Below are 23,946 nucleotides of genomic sequence, written 5' to 3'. Positions count from 1 at the left end.
TCAGGAAATGAAGTGTTTTCAGTTGCAGATTTCCCTTTACATAAACTTTTGGTTTGAAAATTTAGCATCTGTGGCTTCCTGCTGCAATAGTCCCTAGATTATATCCTGTTTTTTTGTTTTAATTTTTGTGAAGAGGTTTCAAAAAGATTTCTTGACACTTTTTGTTTATATTTACCTTTTTATACAGGTCGCTGTGATTGCAAACGAACCACGCCTGGGCAGTGGACCCAGGTCCACATGGGAAGGTGGTCTTGGGGGTGATTTAAGCGGACTCTTGCACGGTTCCATTGAGACGTGAATGCAACTGCGCCCGGATATGGGGCAAATGGTCGAGTCAGTTATGTGACGTAAAAACGAAACTTCCTTCCCTGGCGCAGCAGTTTGTCCACATTTTTCTCAATAAAAATTAAAAGTCAGTGAGATGGACTTTCTGCCAGGTCAAAACAACAACAATCTTTGCTCAGGTCATGACCTGAGTGGTTGCCATGGTAGCTTTTTCTTCTCTCTCTTCCTTGGCAGGGTTGTAAACCAGATAAGTGCATACCGCCATTTGCTGTTTCAGACTGAGTACAGACGTAACTGGGCCTGGGCACAGTTCCATGTTGCTAGTGTGAAAGCAAGCCGGGGGGGGAAGGGAGAGGGGGAGGAACCGCACCGCGGCGCAGTTCGAAACAACTGGTCCTAATGTGAAAGCGCCCTAAGAGAGATGTTGCTGCATTCTTTAATAGTCTTCTTAAAAGCATTCATGGTGGCTGGATGGACTTTTTGCTGGCTTAAAACATAAACAATCTTCACTCAGGTCATGACTCAAGTGGTTGCCATGGTAGCTGCTTCTTCTTTCCACCGGCAACCTTGGCAGGTTTACAAACCAGCTATGCAAATACTGCCACCTGCTGTATCAGACTGAGTACATGTGCAAGTGGGCCCTGGCAATGTATTGATGTTGTGAATGGGAAAGCCACCTTAATTGGATCTTCCATCCTCTTGACACCTTATGTCAATGACGCTCACCGATAAGCTAGTAATTGCTTTTATCTTGTCATTTACAAGAGTGACAGTAAACCATTTCCCACGTTATCTTTCCTCCTTTGGGGATGTTCTTTCTTCTTACATACAGTGCCGCTAGCATAGCTAGCAAACTGGGTTTTTTTCTTGACCAGTTCTGACAGTCGTACGTCAAGCTCCATTTGAAGAATACACACTGTCCTCTTCATGATACATAGGGACAAGTTCACAATCTTTTCTTCTTTCTTCTCTATTCTTCTAAGAGCCCAAGACAGACAGCTCTTCTGTTGTAGTCATGATTGACCTTCTTTGTCCCAACGAACTATGAACCTCAAACACAGCTGCAAAGACAATCATGAATACAGCATACAGTGCTTGGTTGGGACCACACTTGTAGAATTGCCAGGCTGTCTTCCAAGAAAGGAAAACATTTTTGTTGCATAGTCTGAGACAAAAAATGTCGTAATTAATCAGGCCATTAGCTGTGCATGAAAATTTTCAAAATGTTTTCATGTAAAAGTTGCCAACAAACATTATTCAGCTGTTTTCTGCACACATGAATAAATCCTCAGCATTCTAATGCCATCCCCCCAAAAGGGATGAAGGCCACAGTGTTCCCTGAATTCTCCCCAAAGAACATTTTTATCATTGGCACTTCACAGGTGCCAGTGACAGATCCTGCCCCAAAGGCATGACACTCATCCCGTATGAAAGTCTCTTTGTGCAGAACATTCCTTTCCCCCTGCATTATAAACATGTCCACAAGCAGTAATTCTCTTTTCTTGTTACTCCATCATTTCCAAATCTCTGACCTCCCCTCTCCCTTTCTAACATATTCCTCTGTTTCCACTCCTTCTCTCCTTCAGATTCCTATGCTGTACCTCCCCTCAGCTGCCCTCTCCTCCCCACCTTCCCCCCTCTCCCCAAACACTGATCTCAGATTAAGTTGAACACTATCCCAGGTAAAGTTTGCACCTGCTGCTTTAGGCAAAGAAACTCAGACAACTTCAACAGGTGCCTTTCACTTCTCTCCTTCAAGGACATCATCACTTATAAAACAAACACAAACCTTTGGACCGGTGTTGGTTTTCGCTGGTTAAACTGGGGGGTTCAAATTGGATAAGAGGTGCTCAGATATTTGGATATCCAGCTCTTCTGCACACCCTTTTCTCTCTTCAACACTTCAGCTACTGTCACTTCACCTGTGTCATTTAACACGCTCCATCACCACCATCACTCTGTGGATGGTCCTCGACTGGATGTGGAGGTTGCCGGGTTAGACTACTGAGGTGCTAGATGTCCATCTTCTGAAAGCAGGTGGGTGCATCATTTCCTCATTAGCAGACTCCTTATTTATTAAATATTTTGTCACTTTCTATTGTACAAATCAGCCTTTTTATTCAGTGCTTGTCAACTATTATCATCCAATAAAACATCATCATGGAATAGGCTGCTCATGGTAGTGTCGTTTTGTGTTGTGGTCTTAAATAATTGCAAATATTTTTCAAACTGATTTTCTTCATTTCTAGTGGGTGTTTAACCCATTTAAAGAAAAGCCAAATCTACTTCTGACCACTCATCACAAGCTACCATACCAGTCCAAACAATACACAGTCCTTATGATAATAACTTTCTCAAGATTTTAAGAAACTGTAAAAGTAAAAAGCATCCAATCTTTTTTCTTTAGAATGAGACCAAAATTTTACCCATTTTTTGGTTCCCAAATCTCAAAGTAGTTAACACAGAGCTTCACTAGCAGGTTTCCACTAATGTAGGTATTAAGATAATAAAATTTAACCACGGTATGATTATACATTCATATGGTACAGTTAATTTACAGTAGATAAAATATTTTGCACTAATCATTCTATCATTAGAGGCACAATTGCAGAAATACTACTGTTTAAGTGCCTTTTTAAGTCCTGGGGTCTTATCTAAATTGTCCTGCTAAAAGGACAGACTTACACCACTCAGATAAGATGGTGAGCTACAAGGGTCAAAAGAGCGATTGTGTTAATCTTTGTGTTGACAATGTTTGATGGGAGGCTGATGATATTAGAGCAGACCTCTCTCAGCAGGGCTCGCTAATCTTGGCACACCTGAACACAATTTACCACAAAGATGAAAAGACTTCACACATTAGAGATTTGAGAAGATTTTCTAATTGACCTCACATACCTCATTTATCATCAGCCGCACATTAACAGAGCAGTTTTAGCTATGGGGATCAACAAATAGGTTCACAAATCAGAGAAAATACACAATTTTCAATTAGGGGAACAAGAAAAGTTTCAACATGTCTACAGAAACACCTGTTTTGTGACAGATTCACCACAATTAAAAGGTTCATTTACATTATGTTCTAGGTAAATTTCCAAACCAAAATACAGCAAACAGCATCGCTGCAGTGTCAGTGCACAATTGCATCATGATATAAACTTTATGTGACATATATTAAACCAGAAGCCAAACTAATAAGGTTAGTTAATATATAAGTTAATAAGCTGATTAATCAGCATCCAATCTTGATCTGCCAATTTTTATTAAAAAAAAAATAATAATAATACATGATGGGAAGTATTGCTAATAAAGCTAAGAGTCACCGATCCAATTACCTGCTTAGCAATCTGGCGTACGCCACTTCTTCAGCTGTTTTGTCGCTGTTGCTGCTATAACGCTCCAGCTGCCGCTGCTGCTCAGTCATCCCTGTGAAGTGTTAAAATTCCCCCAACTCTATTTTAAGTCTCTTTAGTTCAAAAAAATGAATGCAGAGGTGAAATATGTGAAAATCCCTGTTCAAATGAGCTGATTAAAGCTATCTTAGCTATCTTATGTTAGCTAGCACATTAGCCGACATAACGAAAATTATAATAAAAGTCAGTAAAGGGGCAATATAGCTGAACAGTGTGGTCCAGGAAGTAAAATCCCCTTTCATTTTCTCCATAGTTGATTTGATTATTAGCCATAATGTCAGAAATATCCAAGTCAGACTCACCACAACAACTTGAGTGTGAAACTATGGTATGTGCTCCTGGAGACATTCATAAAATATCACCCTATTTCACAGAAAAAACAGTTTACTTGTTATCTCAGTGGAGATAACAATGTAATCAATGAATGACAGCAATACCAATGGATTTAACGTTTCCAAATGCTGTTTTTGTGTCGAAGTGTTTCATATTCCAGGTATCCAGGTAAAAATGTTGATATAAAGATTTGGCAAAATGTCAGCGATGAACGTTCTATCTGTCACATCTTTACAGGCCAATCAGAGCAACAAAACACGTGACGTCATAGTCCTAAACCGAGGTGCGCTGCAATGACGAGTAAACTCCATAAAAGAGAGCTGCATAACTCGAAGCATGTAGACATGCCAGTACATGACTTTTGTCGTTTTTGAAAAGAAAGCAACTCACTGCTGTTCTTTGTACTTTTTATAATGAAGAATGTCGTCAAGTTCTAATAAGACTTGACGACATTCGACGACATCCGGGCTAATGTCTTCTGCCATAATTGTACCGGTCTCTTGTTGCTGCTTGCTTACGTCACGACTCTGCCACGCCTGAAAGTACTGCCACCCAATGCTGAGTAGTCCCGTCACTTTCTAACCGGGCACTAACTGTTCAGATGAGAGCTTTGCAAGATGAATTTGCCAGTGAGAAACACGGAAACGGGTGAATGCATCTGCTTTGCAAGGTTAGGCATGCACAGCTCCTGACTATTGTTGTGAATTATTGATAGAGCAAGTTCGTGAAACAGAGTCAAGCTGAAACACATCTCTTCTACCCAGAAAAGGTTTCAGTGCGTTTCTTTGCTTTTAATGACGAGATATTGTCCAGTTAAGATAAAATCTGCTGCTTTGTGCCGTTACATCATTGCTAATCACTGCACTGGTCTCCATTGTTTGCTGTCTTACTGTGCAACTGAACCTCATCCATTCAATCTGCCAAAAGGCATCTGGCTGCAGACACTCTCACAGACTGTTCTTTCAGAATTGAAATACATGCTCGAAGTTTAGAATTAAAATTGGATTAAACTTCCATTTTTAATAAGTATACCACAAGTTAAAAACCTGACCTGCAAAATCTTATGAAACACTTGATAAGGCAGAGTAAACAGTGTTCTTGCAGGGTAAAAAGCTTGTATAGCACACGTAGCTCCATTAGCTGCACAAGCTACATAGATAGCATAGCTACATAGCTAGAGCTAAGCTCACAAAGCTGCACAAGCTACATTAATTTAGATAGAGCTTTAGATATGCTGTTGCTGTCATTGCAGTGAATGAATACAGTACAACTAATGTGGATGGCTGCCCTCACCAGTGCAGATGGTAAGAGACAAATAGTCATAAATAAATAAAAAAACTTTGCTATTGGAAACTTTTTTTATATACAAGGGTGCCAATGCTTCATCCCTGGCTCCAGATTGCTAAAAACATCCTAGAGCCTTTTTTCCCTTACTCTGCATGGTATCATGATATGTTTGGCCAGACCTCTTTCTGCAGAATACCATGGGAATTGGTCTGGCAAGGCAAACTTAGAGAGAATATCTCAAATCCCAAATAAGTCAAGAACAACTAAACTGCTTATCTTCCAAAGGCAGAAGGTCTGGGTTTGGTAGCTTGAAAGAATCTGTTTGAACTCACATGTTAAAGTTTAAATTGGTGTACACACCCATTTATTATTAAATCCCTTGAATGTACAAATGGAGCCATTGTAACTATGACTGTTTTGTTAATAAATGTAATATGTTAGTTGTAAAATCTGCCAACTTGGCTGAACACTCGACTTTGCCAATGGGAAGCTTGCCAAGCCAGGCTCTGAACAGCCCCAAAGGACCGTTGCAAGGACCTTGGCAATTCAAACCCGCTCACTTAAAGCCATTAGTGCCCCAGTGTTTACGGTCCTCTCCCCTCAGCCAACAAGGCATGGATTGCTCCCAAAAAGAAGTGGTAATGAGGTCCTGAGCAGCCTTGCGGCTTTAGACATAGAGACACTGGAGCAGAGCGGGCCAGTGCTGTCAGCTGCAGGGAACCAGGTACAGAGAGGCCCGTACTCCACTGTTGCTGACTCACATGGGACTGTAAGGCTAATGTGATCCTGTAACATTGTTCTGGCATGCATAATAGGGCCTTTTCAGGGCTCCTCAGGGGAGACCTGGGAGCCTGATCTTAAAGAAGTAACGTGACGTTGGTCAGATGGTGCTCCCTCCACTCTTCATTTGTCTAACAGTCTTGTTTATGAGAAGTTGCCCTATGACTCACGTCTGCCTGAATTTTCATTAGCTCAAGCTTAAATGTAAGACAGATTAAGTAACAGTTACTCAGCCTGGGTTGTTCAATACTTAAGGAAATGGTAACATAAAGAGCAAACGAGTCACAGAGTTGATAGGATCTGTCCTCATACTGTCTTTCCCTGTTTATCTTAGAATGGTCAGGCCAGGCTGTCCAGTCATTCTGCTCCACCTCTTCAGCATCTTTGTACAGACGAGAGGTATGAGTCTTTAGAACAAGTCAACCACCACATCTATTCCTTTGTCTTTTGTCGTTTTTTAAACTCTGATAATTGTCTTTTAGCACGCACTCAGGATATCCTGTATCCATATGGACCTGGCACTAGAGATCTAGAGACACCAAAGATGGATGATGGGAGTTCTCCTGAAATCATCTTGTTCATTCCCTTCATTTTCTTCAATAACCCCTACCGTTCCATTTATGTAAGTCTTTATCAAAAATCTCCAATAATCACACAATGAGCTCAATCTCATTTTAGTTTTAAAGTAAACTATGTTGGTTTTGTTCACAGGTAAACAACAATGGTGTGATCTCTTTCAACGTTCAAGTTAGCCAGTTCACTCCAGAGGCTTTCCCCCTCAGTGACAGCAGATCATTTATTGCTCCACTATGGGCAGATGTGCACAACGGCATCAGAGGAGATGTTTACTACCGAGAGTCCACCGAACTTGAAATGCTGGAAAGGGCAACACAAGATGTGAGGAAGTTCTTCAAAAACATGCCCAGCTTCACCGCTACTTGGGTCTTCATTGCAACATGGCACCAAGTCACCTTCTACGGTGGAAGCCAGACAACTCCGGTAAAGTCTGAACACCAATCATACCATAGGCCAACTTTGTTTGCAAGGGGCACTCGTCATTCAGCATTTTGTTAAAATAGTTTATGGTCAGTGTCATCAGGTGGTTACCAATGAAAGCACAGAAGGGTCTGCACACTCTACAGTCACAAATGTAAACAAGCCAAATAGCAATGTGAAAGATGAATGACTAAGTTGGTGCTATGAGATGGAACTACAAGATAGTGGAACACCAACATCCAGCAGCCAACTGCTGTTAGTATTAGCTTTGGATGGCATAAATACAGTGTGCTTGTTTGCAGTCTTTATCCCCGGTGTAGTCTAGCTCAGCCCCTCTTCCTTCTAGTGCTACTATATTGGCTGCAAAGACTGACTGCATACCTCAGTGTAGTTTTTCATGTGTGCCCTCGCAGCACAGATTTATGGCTCTTTTACTGTCTTATCTGACATACTGACCTGACATAACATACAAAAAATCATGTAGTCAGATCTCAGCTTTATCCAGTGTCAGGTGAGAGGGTTGAATCCAATTTATTTCAAGACTAAGGTAGGTCCTGCATTTTCCGGACAGAGTGCTCTTTAGAAATACCAAATATTACTGTCTCACCTTATATATTTCGTGCATGTTATAAATAGCATCCCAAACCCACCTCCACCACAGAGACAGTCAGCATCATGTCATAGCTGGGGTGGGCATCATGTGGAGGATAGACATCCATCCCTTCTAGCCTACAATGCAAAACGTATCAGAAAACAGTCAGATTGTTGTCCATATGTTATAAGGGACTGAACGAAAGATCTCTTTCAATGAATGGCCCGAATGGCCAATGACCTTTGCTGCTTGAATCATCTATTAAGGGATAATAGTGTTTTCCCTCAGATACCAGTTTGGCTCAGTCTGGGTGCTGTTTGGTCCATGTCTTTGCTCCACTCTGTCCCCCCATATGTTTTGTCTATGTTATGCTGTCTAATCAAAGTAAAGTTAGAAAAAAAAAACTTTCCAGAAGTAGTCTTTTAAAAGAATTTCATCCTCTGTTGATAATGCAAAAAATCTATTTATCTACCTTTAATGGCATCCCTGATGCAGTCTCATTATCATAAGGCAGGTGTATCCAAACTATGGCCCTGGGGCCAAATGTGACTCTCGGCCCATTCCTTATTGGCCCCTCCAAAAAATTTTTTTAAATTAAAAAAGATATGGACCTCAAGCATGAAGCTTGTGCTAGACTGTATTATTCTTCTTAGTTTCAGCCCAAGGCAGTGCTACCATACTAACTATTGTAAACAAACATTTTAGCAAGTTTTAATGCTTTTTTTGTAAGGACTACAGTAAATTGAAACTCTATAAATATTAAACACATTGGCAACCAATATATGTTGATTTATTATGCCCTAGTTGATTAAAGCAACTAAGAGCAGCACCAGTGATGCTCCAGGAGTAGCCAGTGGTAGCCAGAGCCAACCAGGGCCCTCTGAAATCTGATTGGCTGCCCCAAAATCCTCAGAATGATTGGCTGTTTGGCTTGTCAGCCATCAACTAGCCATTTAAGCATACCCAGTCACTCAGCATATCTTAACCTGCATTATATTGGTTTTGCTTACATTAATATAAAATTGAGGTATATGGAAGTGGCAAAACAGACAAACTATTTTTTGGTTCAGCACTCAGTACTCAACCCTGTTGGATGTGCGTGCCTTAGAACTTTTTGGAACATATATGGAAGTGGCCCCACCATCCTTATATATTAATGTATGTGGACCCTAGGGAAAAAAGTTTAGACACCCCTGTCATAAGGGGAACATAACTTCATGTTGACATGTTTTGGATCTAAAAGTCAGACAAATCTCATCCTCCCACAGTATGACCTGCGCTGAAAGTCTTCTGTTGCTTGGTTTCATGCTTCAGTTGAGTAAATACAAAACTTAAGTATAAAAGATTCCAATTTTATTTCTAGGCCAGACAGCAGCTCCTCAATATTGGGGTTTATGGTCTACTTTCCGTCTCAGCATGAAGAAGATGTGATGTTTTGTAGGCATTCCCATCAACTGTATCTGTAGACACTGTTAATTCACTCAAGCATCCTTAAGTAGGAGACAGAGAGGGAAAAGATGAGAGCTTGCAGTCTGTAACATGCAGGAAACAATACCTGGTCTATTGTATTTATAATGTTGGGACTGAGACTACTTCTGATTTGCATGGCAACAACATGCATTTAAACGAGAATAAATGTTATTATAGGAACACAACATGACGATTAACATTAGTGTCTTTTATATGTTTGTTTAGCGGTGGACTCAAGATGTTTGCGGGGTAGTGCTGGATGCATTTGGACATACAAACTGTTCCCAAGCTTGGTCTTATCAGCTTTTTTTTTTTTTTTTTTGAGTGACCGTTCTACTGAAGCATTTGCCACTGGCAATTTAGCAGATACAATTTCAGGACCATAGAGGTCTTTTATCAAGTATTGTCTACTGGAAGAGCACCAAGTGCACCTAGAGGGCACTTTGTCACATATTTTCCAATAAGAGGGCATTCTTGAGGGAACTTAATTGTATTTTGCACACTGAAAGAGTACCCTGGAGGGCATTTGATCCCTTTTTGTCCATTAATAAGCCACCCAGCAAAAGCTTTTTTAAAATGCATTGCCCACTAGATGAGCACTCTGGAGGGCAATCCATCACCTACCAAAGGGCCATCCAAGAGGGAGCTTTTTTGAACATTTGGGGTCTCATAATGGCATCATAATTAGCTCCCTGACATTTTAATTCCTCTAAACAAGTTGTCATTTTTAATATGTTGATTGTTAAAAGGGTTTTTCTTTGTCATGGTAGTCTTTTTTTAGATGCTCCCCTGTTTTATGTTTGTGTCTGCCTCTTGTTTGATTAAAAGGTGAACACATTCCAAGCTGTACTAATCTCCGATGGCGTGGCCACCTTCAGTATGTTCAACTATGGAGAAATCACATGGAGTACGGGAACCGCCAGTGGTGGAGATCCTTTAACGGGACTGGGTGGTACTACAGCTCAGGTATCCTCCAACATTTGAAAAGTCATGCATCATCTTTTAGAAGTTGCATGATAAACATTTCAGCTCACCCTCCTCACACCTTTCCCCTTTTCAGTCAGGTTTTAATGGAGGAGACATTGGACACTTCTTTAACCTGCCAGGATCCCGGTCAAATGATGTGGTGAACATTGAACAGACGACTAATGTAAACATCCCAGGACGCTGGTTCTTCCGTATTGATACTGAGCTCATAGATCCTGCTAATGGCTGCAGCTATAACGGCAAGTTCAAGTGTCAAACACTTATAAGCAGCTGCTAGATGTGTCAATAAAATGGTGCTTACAGAACATGTCTTTCTGTATCCTATTCAGGTCGTTTTTACAGACGAGGGGAAATCTTCTGGCTGTCTGATCAGTGCTCCCAGAGATGTCGCTGCCTTGACATCGATAACGAGGTTCAGTGCCAAGAGGCTCCTTGTGGGCAGTTGGAGATCTGCGAGCAGCAGGATGGGGCATTTTACTGCCAGCCGACCCGAACCAGCACCTGTGTGGTGTTTGGAGACCCTCATTACCACACCTTCGATGGATTCCTCTATCACTTCCAGGGTACATGCTCTTACCTGTTGGCTCGGCCCTGCTGGGAGATGGCGGGGTTGCCCTTCTTCAGCGTGGAAGCCAAAAATGAAAACCGGGGGATCACATCAGTTTCTTGGCTCAGAGATGTCACAGTGGATGTCTATGGTCATCGAGTCACGCTACCCAAAGGCAGTTTGGGAAGAGTTAAGGTACGGATCTTTGGACATGTTTGCTGCGAATCCTGCAAATAATGAAGGCATTATTCTCCATCAAAATTCATATTTTTATCCTTCGACCCACCTTTTTTGCTTCCTTCTATTTTGGCAAAATTTAACCAGTTCAAACCATTCAACCATGAAAATGTTCTGCTTAAATAAGGTAACGGCAAAATATATTTTCACATCAATATCATTTCAACTTTCAGAGATAATTCAAGATTTTCAAAAATTGTTGGGATTGTTTAAAAAAATGGATGGAATATTCTAATCATCACTTTCTCTTACTTTTTCCTGAGACAAAAGTGCCTGGAAGGTTTATTCACTGGTTAGTCAGTATTCCTGGGGACCATTACACCATGAATACAAAAGAACACTCCAAGCAATTTAGAGGTTATTGAAAAGTATCAGTCAGAGGTTGGATAAAAAAATTGACAGCATACTGAAAACTGAATTGCTCATGATTTGAATAAGAAAAAAAGTGATACTCCAAATTGAAATTAAGTTGTTCCTTGTTCTGATACCTATTCTGTTCTTCTGTCCAGGTGGATGGCTTGATGAAGACCTTACCAGTCCAGCTCCAGCTTGGTGCCATCAGAGTATACCAGTCTGGGCTTGCAGTCGCTTTAGAAACAGACTTTGGACTCTTGGTAACTTATGACGGCCAACACTATGCATCCATCTCTCTACCCAGCTCTTACTTCAACAACACTTGTGGCCTTTGTGGTAACTATAACGATGACCCCGCTGATGACCCTGTGCTTCCTGATGGCTCTCTAGCAGAAAGTGTTGTGGAATTAGGGGGCAGCTGGCGGGCAGAAGACACCGACTGGAGGTGTACTGATGGCTGTGTTCAGAACTGCAGCATGTGTGACCCTCTTACAGAAGCTTTCTACTTCCGCTCAGACTACTGTGGGCTCATCAACAAAACCGATGGACCTTTCAGGGACTGCAGAGCTGTCGTTGACCCTACAGCCTTTGTGTACAGCTGTGTTTATGACATGTGCAACAACAGGGATAATATTACAACTCTCTGCCAGGCCATACAGGCTTACGCTTTGGCCTGCCAGGCCATTGGTGTCACAATACGACCCTGGAGATCTCGCACCTTCTGCGGTGAGATTCAGCTGTATTTAGTTTACTTGTAAGCTTCTGCTTATGTTGATTCTTTAGTGTGATTTTCTGTATTCTTTCTTATTGTCTCCTAGCTTTGTCATGTCCTGAGTTCAGCAATTACCAAGTGTGTACAAGTGCCTGCCCAGCCTCCTGCTCCGACCTCACTGCTCCTTTATACTGTGCTCATCCATGCACTGAAGGCTGCCAGTGTGACCAAGGATATGTTCTAAGCGGCAGCCGTTGTGTACTGCGTGAAGACTGTGGTTGTGAGCATAACGGCATCTACTACCCACTTAATTACACTTTCTGGGCAGGTCCCAGTGGAGAAGAAGGCGAATGTACCCTCCGCTGCACCTGTGGTCTGTCTGGAGAAGTCAACTGTTTCAATGACTCTTGTAAGGATGGTGAGGTGTGCGTTGCAGAGGTCGGCTTGCTCGGTTGCTATCCTAGAAGGGAGGGAGTGTGCTCAATCACTCAAAACTCTGTGACATCCTCCTTTGATGGTACCTTCCTGCTGTTCCCAGATGACAGCTCCTACTATCTACTGAAGCTGTGTGCTGCAGTACCGGCCAATGGTTCAATGGTGGAGGTGAAGATAGGCAGGCGACTAGTAAACAAAGGTCCCACCTGGAAAAGGCCTGTGGTTGTAACAGTTGCTAACATGGAAGCTCAGATGGGAGGGTTAGATTTTGATACAGTAAAGGTCAGTGCTTATCAACAAAAGAAGTTCCTTTTGACCTGTTGGATATCCATTACTGTGTTACTTTTTGTGTTCCAGGTGAATGGTGAACAAGTGGCGCTCCCGTATGTGAACCCAATGGAGACGATGATGATCTACAGAGCACCAGGGAACGCTACAGTGGTGGAGTCCCGTGGTCTGCTTCGTGTCCACTACACACGCCAAGGATTCATTAACATCTCCCTCTCCACCATCTATTACAATGTGACTTGTGGTCTGTGTGGCGTCTTCAACAGCAATTCCACTGATGACCTTCGCCTTCCAAACGGACGTCTTGCCGAGTCCACCGAGCAGTTCACAGAGGGCTGGAGGGCCATCGCTGATGATCTTACCTGTAACGGTGACTGTGATGACTTGTATCGAATGTGCACAGACTTACGTCTCTATCAGAGTCCGTGGATGTGCGGGAACATTAACGATCCTGGGAATAGTTCATTTCTGGCTTGTCACGCAGTGGTCAACCCCTCACCGTTCTTCAGGAACTGTTTGTACAACATGTGTGTAAGGGAAGGGAATCGCTCAGCGCTGTGTTCCTCACTGCAGGCTTACGCCACCGCATGTCAGGATGCACAAGTCGGTCTCGCTTCCTGGAGGAGTGCAACCAACTGCCGTAAGTAGATAAATCTAAACTTTAACAAAAGGCACTTGTATCGTGGCTTTTGGCATTAAACAATCAAACTACCTTAGCAAGTCCAAATTAACAGTTTATCAGAAATGGCTTCAGAATAAAAACAAATATGGACCTGACACATTATTAATGTCTTGCATAAGTCATAATAGACTGGTTGTACTTAGCCTTGCACTACTTAGGGTCCAAAACTTTTGCAACATCTTCAATCCAAAAATAACAGTTTCTTTCCTAAAACAAATTGTGCTTTAGGATAGATAATTTTAGTTTATTAAGAAATGGAAAGGATGATGGGCAGTGCATTCAGAAATTATTCAGATCCCCTTTACTTTTCTTCAATTTTGCTACGTTACAACCTGATGCTACAGTCGAAAATAATCAGTTTTTCCTCTCATTAATCTACACTTAGTACCCCATCATGACAGAGCACTTGAAGTTTAGCTTAGTTTTCTCCCATTTCTCTTAAACTTTGCTGAGATGTTTGTACAACTTGATTGGAGTCCACCTGTGGTAAATTAGGTTTACTGGACATGATTTGGAAAGGCACACACCTTTCTAAAGAAGGCTTCACAGCTATAACCTTGCAAAGCAGATGGATACACCCGTTTACGTGTTTCGTACTGGCAAATCCATCACGACAAGCTCAAATCTGAACCATTTGGGCCCGGTTGAGTTGTTTGATTTTTAAAAATGACAAAAGTTGTGTACTGACATGTCTAAAGTTGCCATTTTCCACATTTTCAGCTCTCTATTATGGAGTTTACTCGTCGTAGCAGCGCACCTTGGTTTGGGACTATGATGTCACAAGTTTTTTTGCTCTGATTGGCCCGTAAAGATGTGACAGACAGAACGGTCATCCAATCACCCTCCACAATTTTTTTTAAAGGCTTTGCCCTTTCCCAAACGCTGTATATGAGAGGTTTTCCAGATGGATGTGGGAAACAAATCGAGTGGTTAAAGGCGCTAACCATGCACGCGGGCGGCCTGGGTTCGAATCTGGCCTGTGGCGCTTTAACCACATGTCTCTCCCCACTCTCTTCCCTGTTTCCAAGTCTATCCACTGTCCCTCCTTTATCTAGTAAAGGCATGAAATGGCCTGAAAAATAGATCTTAAAATTAAAAAAAAAAAAAAAAAATTAGGCCCACCATGGCTGCAGTTTTAAAATGGACACTAAAAGGACATGCATCCATAAATTTAATTTTGATCTGTTATCATTACAAAATGTTTTTGATCTTAAATCTTAATGTGTTTATCATTTTATCTCAGAATAACTTCATGCTTCTCCTGATGAAGAGTTAATTTCTTGAGATCTCAAGAAAACAACTAAGATGGTCTTTTTATCACAGGAATGAAAGATACCACCAAGGAGCAATTTAGAACAGTTCAAAGCCAGAAGCCAATCTTAGAAGAGCAAAGATTTCTCAGTGAGGTGTTTTTTTTTTAATGAGTTTGATGGTATTTGCTTCATCTTTTCATTATCTTGTTTTTCTCTCCCAGCTCTTCCCTGTCCAGAGAACAGCCATTTTGACGAGTGCACCAGCGCCTGCCCCCTGACCTGCACCAACTTGGATGAACCCGAAGAGCCCTGTCCTCTGCCGTGCCAGGAGGGCTGTCAGTGTGAAGAGGGTTTTAGGCTGCGTGATGGCCTGTGTGTGGCACGCAGTGACTGTGGCTGTATGAGCCACGGTCGCCAGCTGGCCACTAATCAGACATTCTGGACAGACTGGGAATGCCAGGAGCGCTGCTACTGTAACGGCTCTGACAACAGTGTATACTGTCAGCTGGCACCCTGTGACTCTGAGGAGTACTGTCAGGAGAACGATGGCCTGTATTTCTGCCTGCCACGAACTGAGGCCTTGTGTGTGGCGGCTGGTTATGGGCATTTTCTGCCTTTCGCTGGTGTACCATTTGAGCTGCAGAGCTCTTGTACGCTTAGGATGGCCACCACCAATTGTGGTATGGAAACCAGGGACCCCACAGCCATCAGTGGAGCCTTTCCTCACTTTAAACTAGCAGCTCGAAACGAGGAGAGAGACACGGGCCAGGCAATCTGGGTCAGAGGATTTGTCCTGGAGGTCTATGAGTATGAGGTTGAAGTTTCTCGAAGCTACAAGAACACTGTCACGGTGAGTTCATTACACATATATGACATTATACATTATCCCACCCCAATGCTAAAAATGGACTTGAGCTTATATAGCACTTTACTAGTCTTCTGACAACTCAAAGCGCTTTAACACCGCAGGTCACACCTACCCATTCACACCCTTTCACTCCATCCTCTCCACATTCACACACTGATGGCAGAGGTTGCTATGGAAAATTGACCATCAGTATTAGCTAGTCCCACTCATATGCATCCATATCCATTTACACACCAACTATGAAGCAGTGGGAGCAAATTGGGGTTAGGTGTCTTGCCCAAGGACACATCGACATGTGACTGCAGTAGCTGGGGATTGAACCCCGATTGTGGGACGACCGACTACGACCTGCTGACCCACAATCACCCCACACAGTCTGTTATTAGCTGACGTCAGTGCCTTCATTGAAAGGGAACAGCTAGTCATGCCGTGTTTCTGTTCATTGTGAGGCTAATTTCCCAAATCTATCAGCCACGGTGGCCTATGGAGATTTGTGCCAGAAAACAGTAAACTCTGTCACAGAGCCAGGCAACTGCGCTCTGATCAGAAGCATTCTTTAAAATCTAAGAGGATCTTACTTCTAGTGAGTGGGCGTGGCTTTGGCTCATTCAACAGACACACCAACACCATCCTAAAGCAGATTTTACTGCCTCATTTCTCATGATTTTGAAGCTTAATTTTATAAATTTAGAGATGTTTTTCATGACTGAAATTTGGCCTGGTGGTTCATAACACAACCCCCTGTGATAAAACAAACCTACAATAAAGATCCTTTGTACCACTTTATAGGAACTTTAAAGATGAATGATTTAAATTATGGTATACAGTAACTGAGCAGCCATGATCAGTAATGGCATAAAGGAAATGTAAATCAGGTAGCAAGGGAGTGGCTGACTTATTTTACCCATTTAGGACAGATGTAAAATTCTCATGATACACCTTTACGACCTGATGCAATGTAAGAGTGTTTTGGATGATCTCATTGTTTTAAGGGCAGGTAACCAAACTGCATCACTGTTTGAAAACACACATGTGGAGGTAGATGGGATAAAAATCAGTTTTGAGTTTAGCCTCTTTAGCCAATGTATGGAAAAGCTAATTATGATTTTTAAAAGTTGAGCTGTGGCAGCTTTAGCATCAGTATCAGCATCAGTACCTTAGGCATCAATGATTTTGATTACAGCCTAGGTTATGAAGAGACTGAGGACCTGCTGGCCAAGGCTCACTGGATGGGAGACATATTTTAAAGAGAAGGATGTTGATGATTTTGTTAAATCGGTTATTCTTAGAAAACCCAACAAACACAGGGCAAATGCAGTTGTCTATCATTAAAGCCAAGGGTTGGAACTTTCAAATGTTTTTTATTTCATGTTTCTTACTGCTAACAAATCACAGAAATTAAGATTTTAGTAATCATTGAAATTCTGCCTAGTTCTTTAGAAAACACTAAATTATGGAGGTTGTTTACAAAAAAATCTTTAGATTTAGAGGCATTCTTAGGTTGCCAGACGTCTAAAGCACCTATAAAGCAGCTGATAATGGTTTTGATGCAAAAATAAAGATTTTATTAAAAACGTAACTTATCTGGGAATAAAACTGAACTGACAAGGGACTGACAATATCCTGCAATGCTAATGAAAACAACAAATTTATAAAAGCAGTAACAACCAAAAACAATTTTGATTTTGCCAGCTACTGCCTGCCAAGTGTTGTTAATTGAAAAATGCAGGTTGCACTTCCTGCTCTCTATGGTGACCACGCCCCCGTTTGGGTGAATACAAGCCCCAAAAAAGATTACAATATGTGATGTTTTCTCATTCTGAAATGGCAAAAGAGCGTAAAAGACGAGCTCTGTGGTTTTGGGTGCGAACTAGAGAGATGGGATTGTTTCTCCAGTTTGACAGAGTCAGAACAGACACATAAGACTTTAACTGCTCATAAGGGTCATAAATTTAAAGCAAAACTCACTGGCCGTTGGATTTGGGCTCAAAGTAACAAATAGACTGCATAGTTTTTTATCATAAGCTTTTAAATTGCTAAAACACCTCATCTTACCTTTAACCACCATTCATTTTGATGGAAAGTTTCACACGGAAAGGGCCGGACTAGTATTGTTTGGGTACCTGGAATGATTCCTTAAATCAGTGCGGGTGTTGCTGTATTTATTTTCAGACATCACACTGTAGTGCACACAGTAACACATCAAATACGTGTGAATGGAGAAAAAAGGCAAACACAAACAGCCTCCACACTATGTCTACACCTCAGGCCAAGTGGTTTGCTAACTGCCAAAAAAACAAAAACAAACAGAAGACATGAAAAAGGAATGTCAGCAGGAAATAGCACAGCAGATTAAGGAGACACGCCATCTTCTTCTCCCTCTCCTCAACATTCATTCTGTTTTTAAAAAGCCTCTGGGTGTGAGGCAGAGAGGGTCAGAAATAATACCAATTCTAGTGAGTTTTAAAGGCGTCTTTCAGATATGCAGTATTCGAGGAGTCTGCTTTCAACTGTGTATATATAGTGCTCCAGCCTTGTCACATTACCCCTTTCTTATTCTGACTAACCCCTACACCTGCCGTTCTTTAATATGTGACCCTACATGCCATAAATCATAAATGTGATGCATTGCTCTGTACCACATAGCAAAGGTACTGTTGTCAAAATGCTTGAAATGGATATTAACTCTGGCCAGCTTAGCATTAGGGATGCACAATATAGGATTTTGTCAATATCCGATATGTCAGTATTTTCTAATTCATTTTAGATGCTAGTGATATTGATAGAGATATACAAGTGCATCTAAAAGAATTCAGAATATCATGTAAAAGTTATTTTTTTCCCATGATTTATTTTAGAAAGTTACATTTCCATATATTCTAGATTCATCTCATACAAAGTGAAACATTTCAAGACTTTTTTTAATGTTATAAAGAAAGCCACCATCTCAAAATGTTAGAATATTGTGGAAAACTCTCATTTGCGAGGGTTTCCTGTGCCTTCATTCTCTCGCTCATGTTCCGTACACACAACCACAATCATGGGGAAGACTGCCGACTTGACTGCTGTCCAGATGACAAACATTGCCATCCTCCACAAGGAGGGTAAGCCACGGACGATCACTGCTGAAAGGACAGGCTGTTCTCAGAGGCTGTATCAAAGCATATTTGTGGGAAAAAAAATGACTAGAAGAGAAAATTGTGGTAAGAAAAATGGACCAGCAACAGGGAAGAGCTCAGCCTTCAGAGGACTGTCAAACAAAGAAGATTCAAGAACTAAAGGGAACTTCACAAGGAGTGGACTGAGGCCAGAGTCTGGAGGAAGATCTGAGAGGCACAGAATCCAAGTTACTTGAAGTCCAGTGTTTTTAGTTTCCACAGTCGGTGATACCAGGAGATTTTAAGGCACTTCATGCTTCCATCTCCTGGGAAACTTTATGTAGATTTTGATTTCCTTTTCCAGCAGGACTTGGCACCTGCCCACAGTGAAGCCAAAACTACTAGAAACTGGTTTTGATGACCATGGTATTACTGTCTTTGATTGGCCAGCAACTTGGCCTAGAGAATCTCTGTTGAAATGTCATGAGGAAGTTGAGAGAAAGCAGACACAACAATACAGAAAAGCTGAGGGCTGCTATCAGAACAACCTGGGCGTCATAACTAGGGATGTCCCGATCAGATTTTTTCACTTCCGATACGATACCGATATTTCAGCCTTGAGTATCGGCCGATACCGATATCGGCCGGTACGATATCAGCATGAATCATACATACTTTTATTACTTGTTTTGTAGTATGGAATGTTAGAAAAGGCTTGATCAAGTGATATTACTCAGAGAACAAGTCAGCAACAGTAGGTACGAGAAAAACTGACCCATTTATTATTAACCAATGGGTTACATAAAGTTTCACCTTAAACATAAGCATATTCTACAATTGCATAGAATAAATCAAAAATAAATTAGACATGCCTGAGAAATTACCTCAATAAATCCAACAAAAACAAATCATACTTTTAAAGCGCAAAATAAAAAATGAAGTTCACCTCAGTTATTTTTTACTGCCAGTATATGGTGGGAACAACTGAGGGCAGGGAGAAAAAAAAAAAAACACAATATTGTCTATTGTCCAACTGCTCAAAGTTAAGAGTTCACAGCTCCAATTTCAAAATAAACATATCACTCTGATAACAAGAGCAGAAAACAAATAATAATCATAATGTAGTGAGGCTCTAGGTGCTCAATCAAGCGTTTAAACCCGACATTACTCACCACTGACAGGGGCTGGTCATCAAGCACAATAAATTGGCCTATCTTTTCTGTTATAGCTAATGCCTTTTTGCCGTCCCGTAGGAGTTTATACCGCTTTCCACATGTTTCGGACAGCGATGATTGTTGAAGTAGCCAGAGCCTTGTTGTTTCTTCGCCTCCGTGGTCTTGTGAAAATCCTCATGCTGTTTTTTGTGATGCTTCTTCAAATGTCTGATGAGGTTGGTCGTATTAAACTTCCCCGGTTCTTTGCCACCACGGGGAACCTGTGCATGGCAAGTTTTGCCCTCAGCTGCAACGTCTTTATCTGACTTTAACGAAAAATACTGTCACACGGCCGACATCACTCCCACTCCTTGCTACTGTGTTAGCACTGGCTGTTAGCACTCAAGCACACTGTTGTTGTGATCACGTGGACTCTGCATGCTGGATCCTGCGGCGCTGCTGGATAGAAGTGCTGGAGCGGAGTCTGGAATGGACTGCTTGTATCGGAGTGCTTAAATCAGAGATTTTAGATGTAATCCGATATAATCCAATGTTGTTTTTTGCTGATATCGGACCAATATCCCATATCAATATCAGATCAGGACACCTCTAGTCATAACACCCCAGCAGTGCCACAGACTGATCGCCTCCAGATGCAGTAATCTGTGCAGAAGGAGCCCCGACCAAGTACTTAGTGCATAAATTAACATAATCTTCCAGGTCAACACTTCTGTGTCATAATACTATTTTGGACAGGTGTTTTGTGATATTCTCATATTTTTAAAACAGTGGCTTTTAGATTTTCATCAGCTGTAAGCTGTAATCATCAAGATTAAAACAAAAAAGGTCTTGAAATGTTACACTTTGGGGAATCTAGAATACACTGAAGTTTCACTTCTTGAATAAAACCACAGGAATTAATGAACTTTTTGAGGATATTGTAATCTTTTTAGCTTCACCTGTATATAAATGTAGTTTAGGTCCAAATTTGCTGTTCTTAAAACACACTTTAGAGTTTAAGGATGACCAATTAAGCACTTAATTCTTTAACCACATCTTAAAATTGTCTTTCTTCAGCTTTCAGAAAATGTGTGCTGAAAAAGATTTTCCCCTCATGATGTCATTTGGGGAGCTAGCACCGCCCCCAAGTTTTGGTTGGTCCTCCCTGCTTAAAAGAAAGTTCCACCTTCCTCTCTTAATCAGGAGAGCCACATCCATTTTCTGAGAGGTGTGGAGTCAGACAGCTCAGTAACATTTAAAGCTACAGACACAGAAATCGTGTTGTTCTGAGCAGGGCTAAAACAGAGGGTTTATTTTAGATATGCAACAATCCAATACTGGAGTGTTTTTTCAGCAACAAACTTCACAGGCATGTTTTGGGGACCTCTAAGACCAATATAAACTTGTCTTCAAAGGGTAAATATGTGACCTTTAAGGAATGAGGATGACCAGTGAAAAGGGCTCTAGCAGATGTTTGTGCTACCTTAAACTACACACATGTATTATTACAAAGGAATTGTTTTTACCTCCAACATATATGATAATTCATATAAAAAATAATGTACATCCCTACCTACCATACAGGCAGTTACACTGCACAAACTTTTGATATCACACCAAAAGCAGCAAAAGGTCAACAACAGTCATTGCAAACAGTACTGGAAGACCCTAATATAGCAGTGGCCCAGTTCAGGTCTCTTTTTTAATTACTCATATGTATTTGTTTTACCATTCCTTTTTAATGTTTATAAATGCTATTTTTTTTTTTTTTTTTATTTCCGGACTGAAAATGGGTCATTCTTCAGACCCTGGTAGCCCTGCTCCAGTTGTCAATAATAAGAATATTAGCACTTTTCTGCCTGACCCAAGAAGGTCATAGTTGTCTTATTTGTGTGGACATGTTATTTCTAATCAAGCCGATAGAATAACCAAGCAGAGGGTGAATTCCTCTTTGATTGGCTTAAGGTGGATCTAATTTCAATGGGCATCTTTTATCAGGCTGGATTTGGCTCGGACAAAACCCTGTCCCTGAGCGACATTTGGACCAGGTTCACAAACCGCCCAAAAGATCTGAGGAGGAACAGAAGTGACACATAACCCACCTCACACACATTTTCATTCCCTCTGCTTCTGTCTCTTTCTCGCTTATACAATTAGATCATATGAGAAACGCATAGAAGCTCTTTCAGTGAGTCTTAGCGTTATCCCTTCATCACCGGGGTTTCCCTTCATTCTTTGAGAGCACGCAGGTCAGCTTGATTAGAAACGATGACTTGGTGTTAAAAATGCCTCTGGAGGAATGTAACTCTTTAACCTGCTCATACTAAAACCACATTTAATGAGTCTCTCTTCACGCAGGTGAATAAGGAGCGTTTGTACCTTCCTCTGAAGCTGGGTCCAGGAAAGATCAACATCTTCACCTTGGGCATGCAGCTCATCTTGGAGACAGATTTTGGCTTAAAAGTGGCCTTCGACTGGAACACTCTGCTCCTGTTGACTTTGCCCCGTGACCTCTACAACACCTGCTGTGGTATCTGCCAGGGCATGCCCTTATCCCCACCCACCCTTACTACCACAGACTGGGGCATGGCCTGGGCAGAGAGGGACACCTTCTGCCAGGTGGGCTGTGGAGACTCCTGCCCTCGCTGCGGCCTCGGGGAAAAAAGCGAACTAAATGAAGTCCCTCTAATGGTGGTGGATGCCAACGTGAACTCTGAGGATGACAACGGGGACAATGAGGTGAACACAGGCATTCGCTTCCACATAGGAGATGGACTGTACGTGTACGTGGAGCCTGAGGCTGTGAGGCTGTGTGGGCTCATTGTGGATCGGGCCGGTGTGTTTGCACGTTGTCACAGCAAGGTGGCGCCTGCGTTCTTCTATCAGAGCTGCCTGCAGGACACATGTTTGGACCAGGGAGCTCAGGATACAATCTGTAACTGGCTGCAGATTTATGCCAGCACATGTCAGACCCAAGGAGTGCCTGTTACCGGCTGGAGGAGTGACACACCGTGTGGTGAGTGCAACGCTGAGCTCACTTTAAGATCACCATTGGCATCTAGGGTACACAGAGATTAAACTCTAGCCTCTTTTATTAGAAAAACATGTTTTCATATAACAGGTGTGACCCCATATAGTCAAATATTTGACAATTCATTCAAAAGAGCCTCATTTGACTGACATTCTCTATTCATAGTGAAACAGCTGCTTATGAAACAAGGATCATTCCATTCCAGCTCTATGGGGGGGTTAAATGTCTTCTTACATGGATTTCTCTTTTTTCTCCAAATGAATAATGACTTATTGTATCTTTGTATGAATATCAACCTTTTAATACTTTAACTGTGATTCTAAAAATAAGCCATGCTTTCAATCAACCTCCATATTGACTGCTTGAAAATTCAAGGTGGTCCACTGCATTTTGCAGGGCAGTTGCAGCATCCTAGCAGAGATTTATTTCTTAATTTTTTTTAGTTTCTCAGTAGCTCAAATTAGCAGGAAAAATGTGGGTGCAAATGAACAAGCCAGAAATAATCGCAGAAAATTTAAGATGTTTCAACAGCTTTGCCATATCACTCAACTAAAGTTAACAATGCCTTTCACTTAAACTGCGAGCTAACGGAGATCATTAAAGACCCTGTAAAGTGAAATCCAAAATTTTTGTCTTAACACTCTAGATATGTTGGAATGTGGTTGCAATAAATGTGAAAACGCTGAGATCTACATGTGACTGAATTTCAGATTTTAGACTATTAGGAAGTTTTTCACCTCTTTCCTGGGCTGGTTTCATGTGGGCAGGGCAAATGTTTGGGCTTGTGACGTCAAGAGCAATACAATATAAAATCACAGAGTAGTTCATCTCAGTACTGTCTGTTGTCAGCTGATGTCACTGCCTTTATTCAAAGTTAACAGTCAGTTGAATGATGTTTTTTGTTCATTGTGAGATAATCTATCAGTCTATCAGTGGTCTACAGATTATTTAAAGCATCATAACAGAGATTTAAGCCAGAAAACAGACTTTGTCTTTTCTCTGGCACAGAGCCAGGCAGCTGCACGCTGATCATAAGTAGGGCTGGGCAATTAATTGCGAATTACATGAAATTGCAAAATGGCCTGCTACAATTTTTAAATCACAGAGGGTGCAATATTTCTTTAACCTGAAATTTGTATCAAAA

At 41.5% G+C, this 23,946-nt stretch overlaps 1 protein-coding gene across 1 annotated transcript in view; it reads left to right on the top strand.

Annotated features, from left to right (window-relative positions):
- Positions 1–6,433: 6,433 nt before the first annotated feature.
- Positions 6,434–23,946, top strand: part of tecta (tectorin alpha) — a 31,963-nt gene continuing 14,450 nt past the window's right edge. The window contains 12 exon segments of the mRNA XM_041800880.1: positions 6,434–6,497; positions 6,581–6,720; positions 6,810–7,097; positions 9,985–10,122; positions 10,217–10,382; positions 10,473–10,885; positions 11,437–12,007; positions 12,100–12,710; positions 12,786–13,356; positions 14,873–15,501; positions 22,130–22,450; positions 22,571–22,787. Coding sequence (XP_041656814.1) covers positions 6,434–6,497; positions 6,581–6,720; positions 6,810–7,097; positions 9,985–10,122; positions 10,217–10,382; positions 10,473–10,885; positions 11,437–12,007; positions 12,100–12,710; positions 12,786–13,356; positions 14,873–15,501; positions 22,130–22,450; positions 22,571–22,787 — 4,129 coding nt within the window.

This window comes from Cheilinus undulatus, linkage group 12 (assembly GCF_018320785.1).
Source record: "Cheilinus undulatus linkage group 12, ASM1832078v1, whole genome shotgun sequence".
Taxonomy (NCBI): domain Eukaryota; kingdom Metazoa; phylum Chordata; class Actinopteri; order Labriformes; family Labridae; genus Cheilinus; species Cheilinus undulatus.
This window is presented reverse-complemented; position numbering and strand designations above follow the sequence as displayed.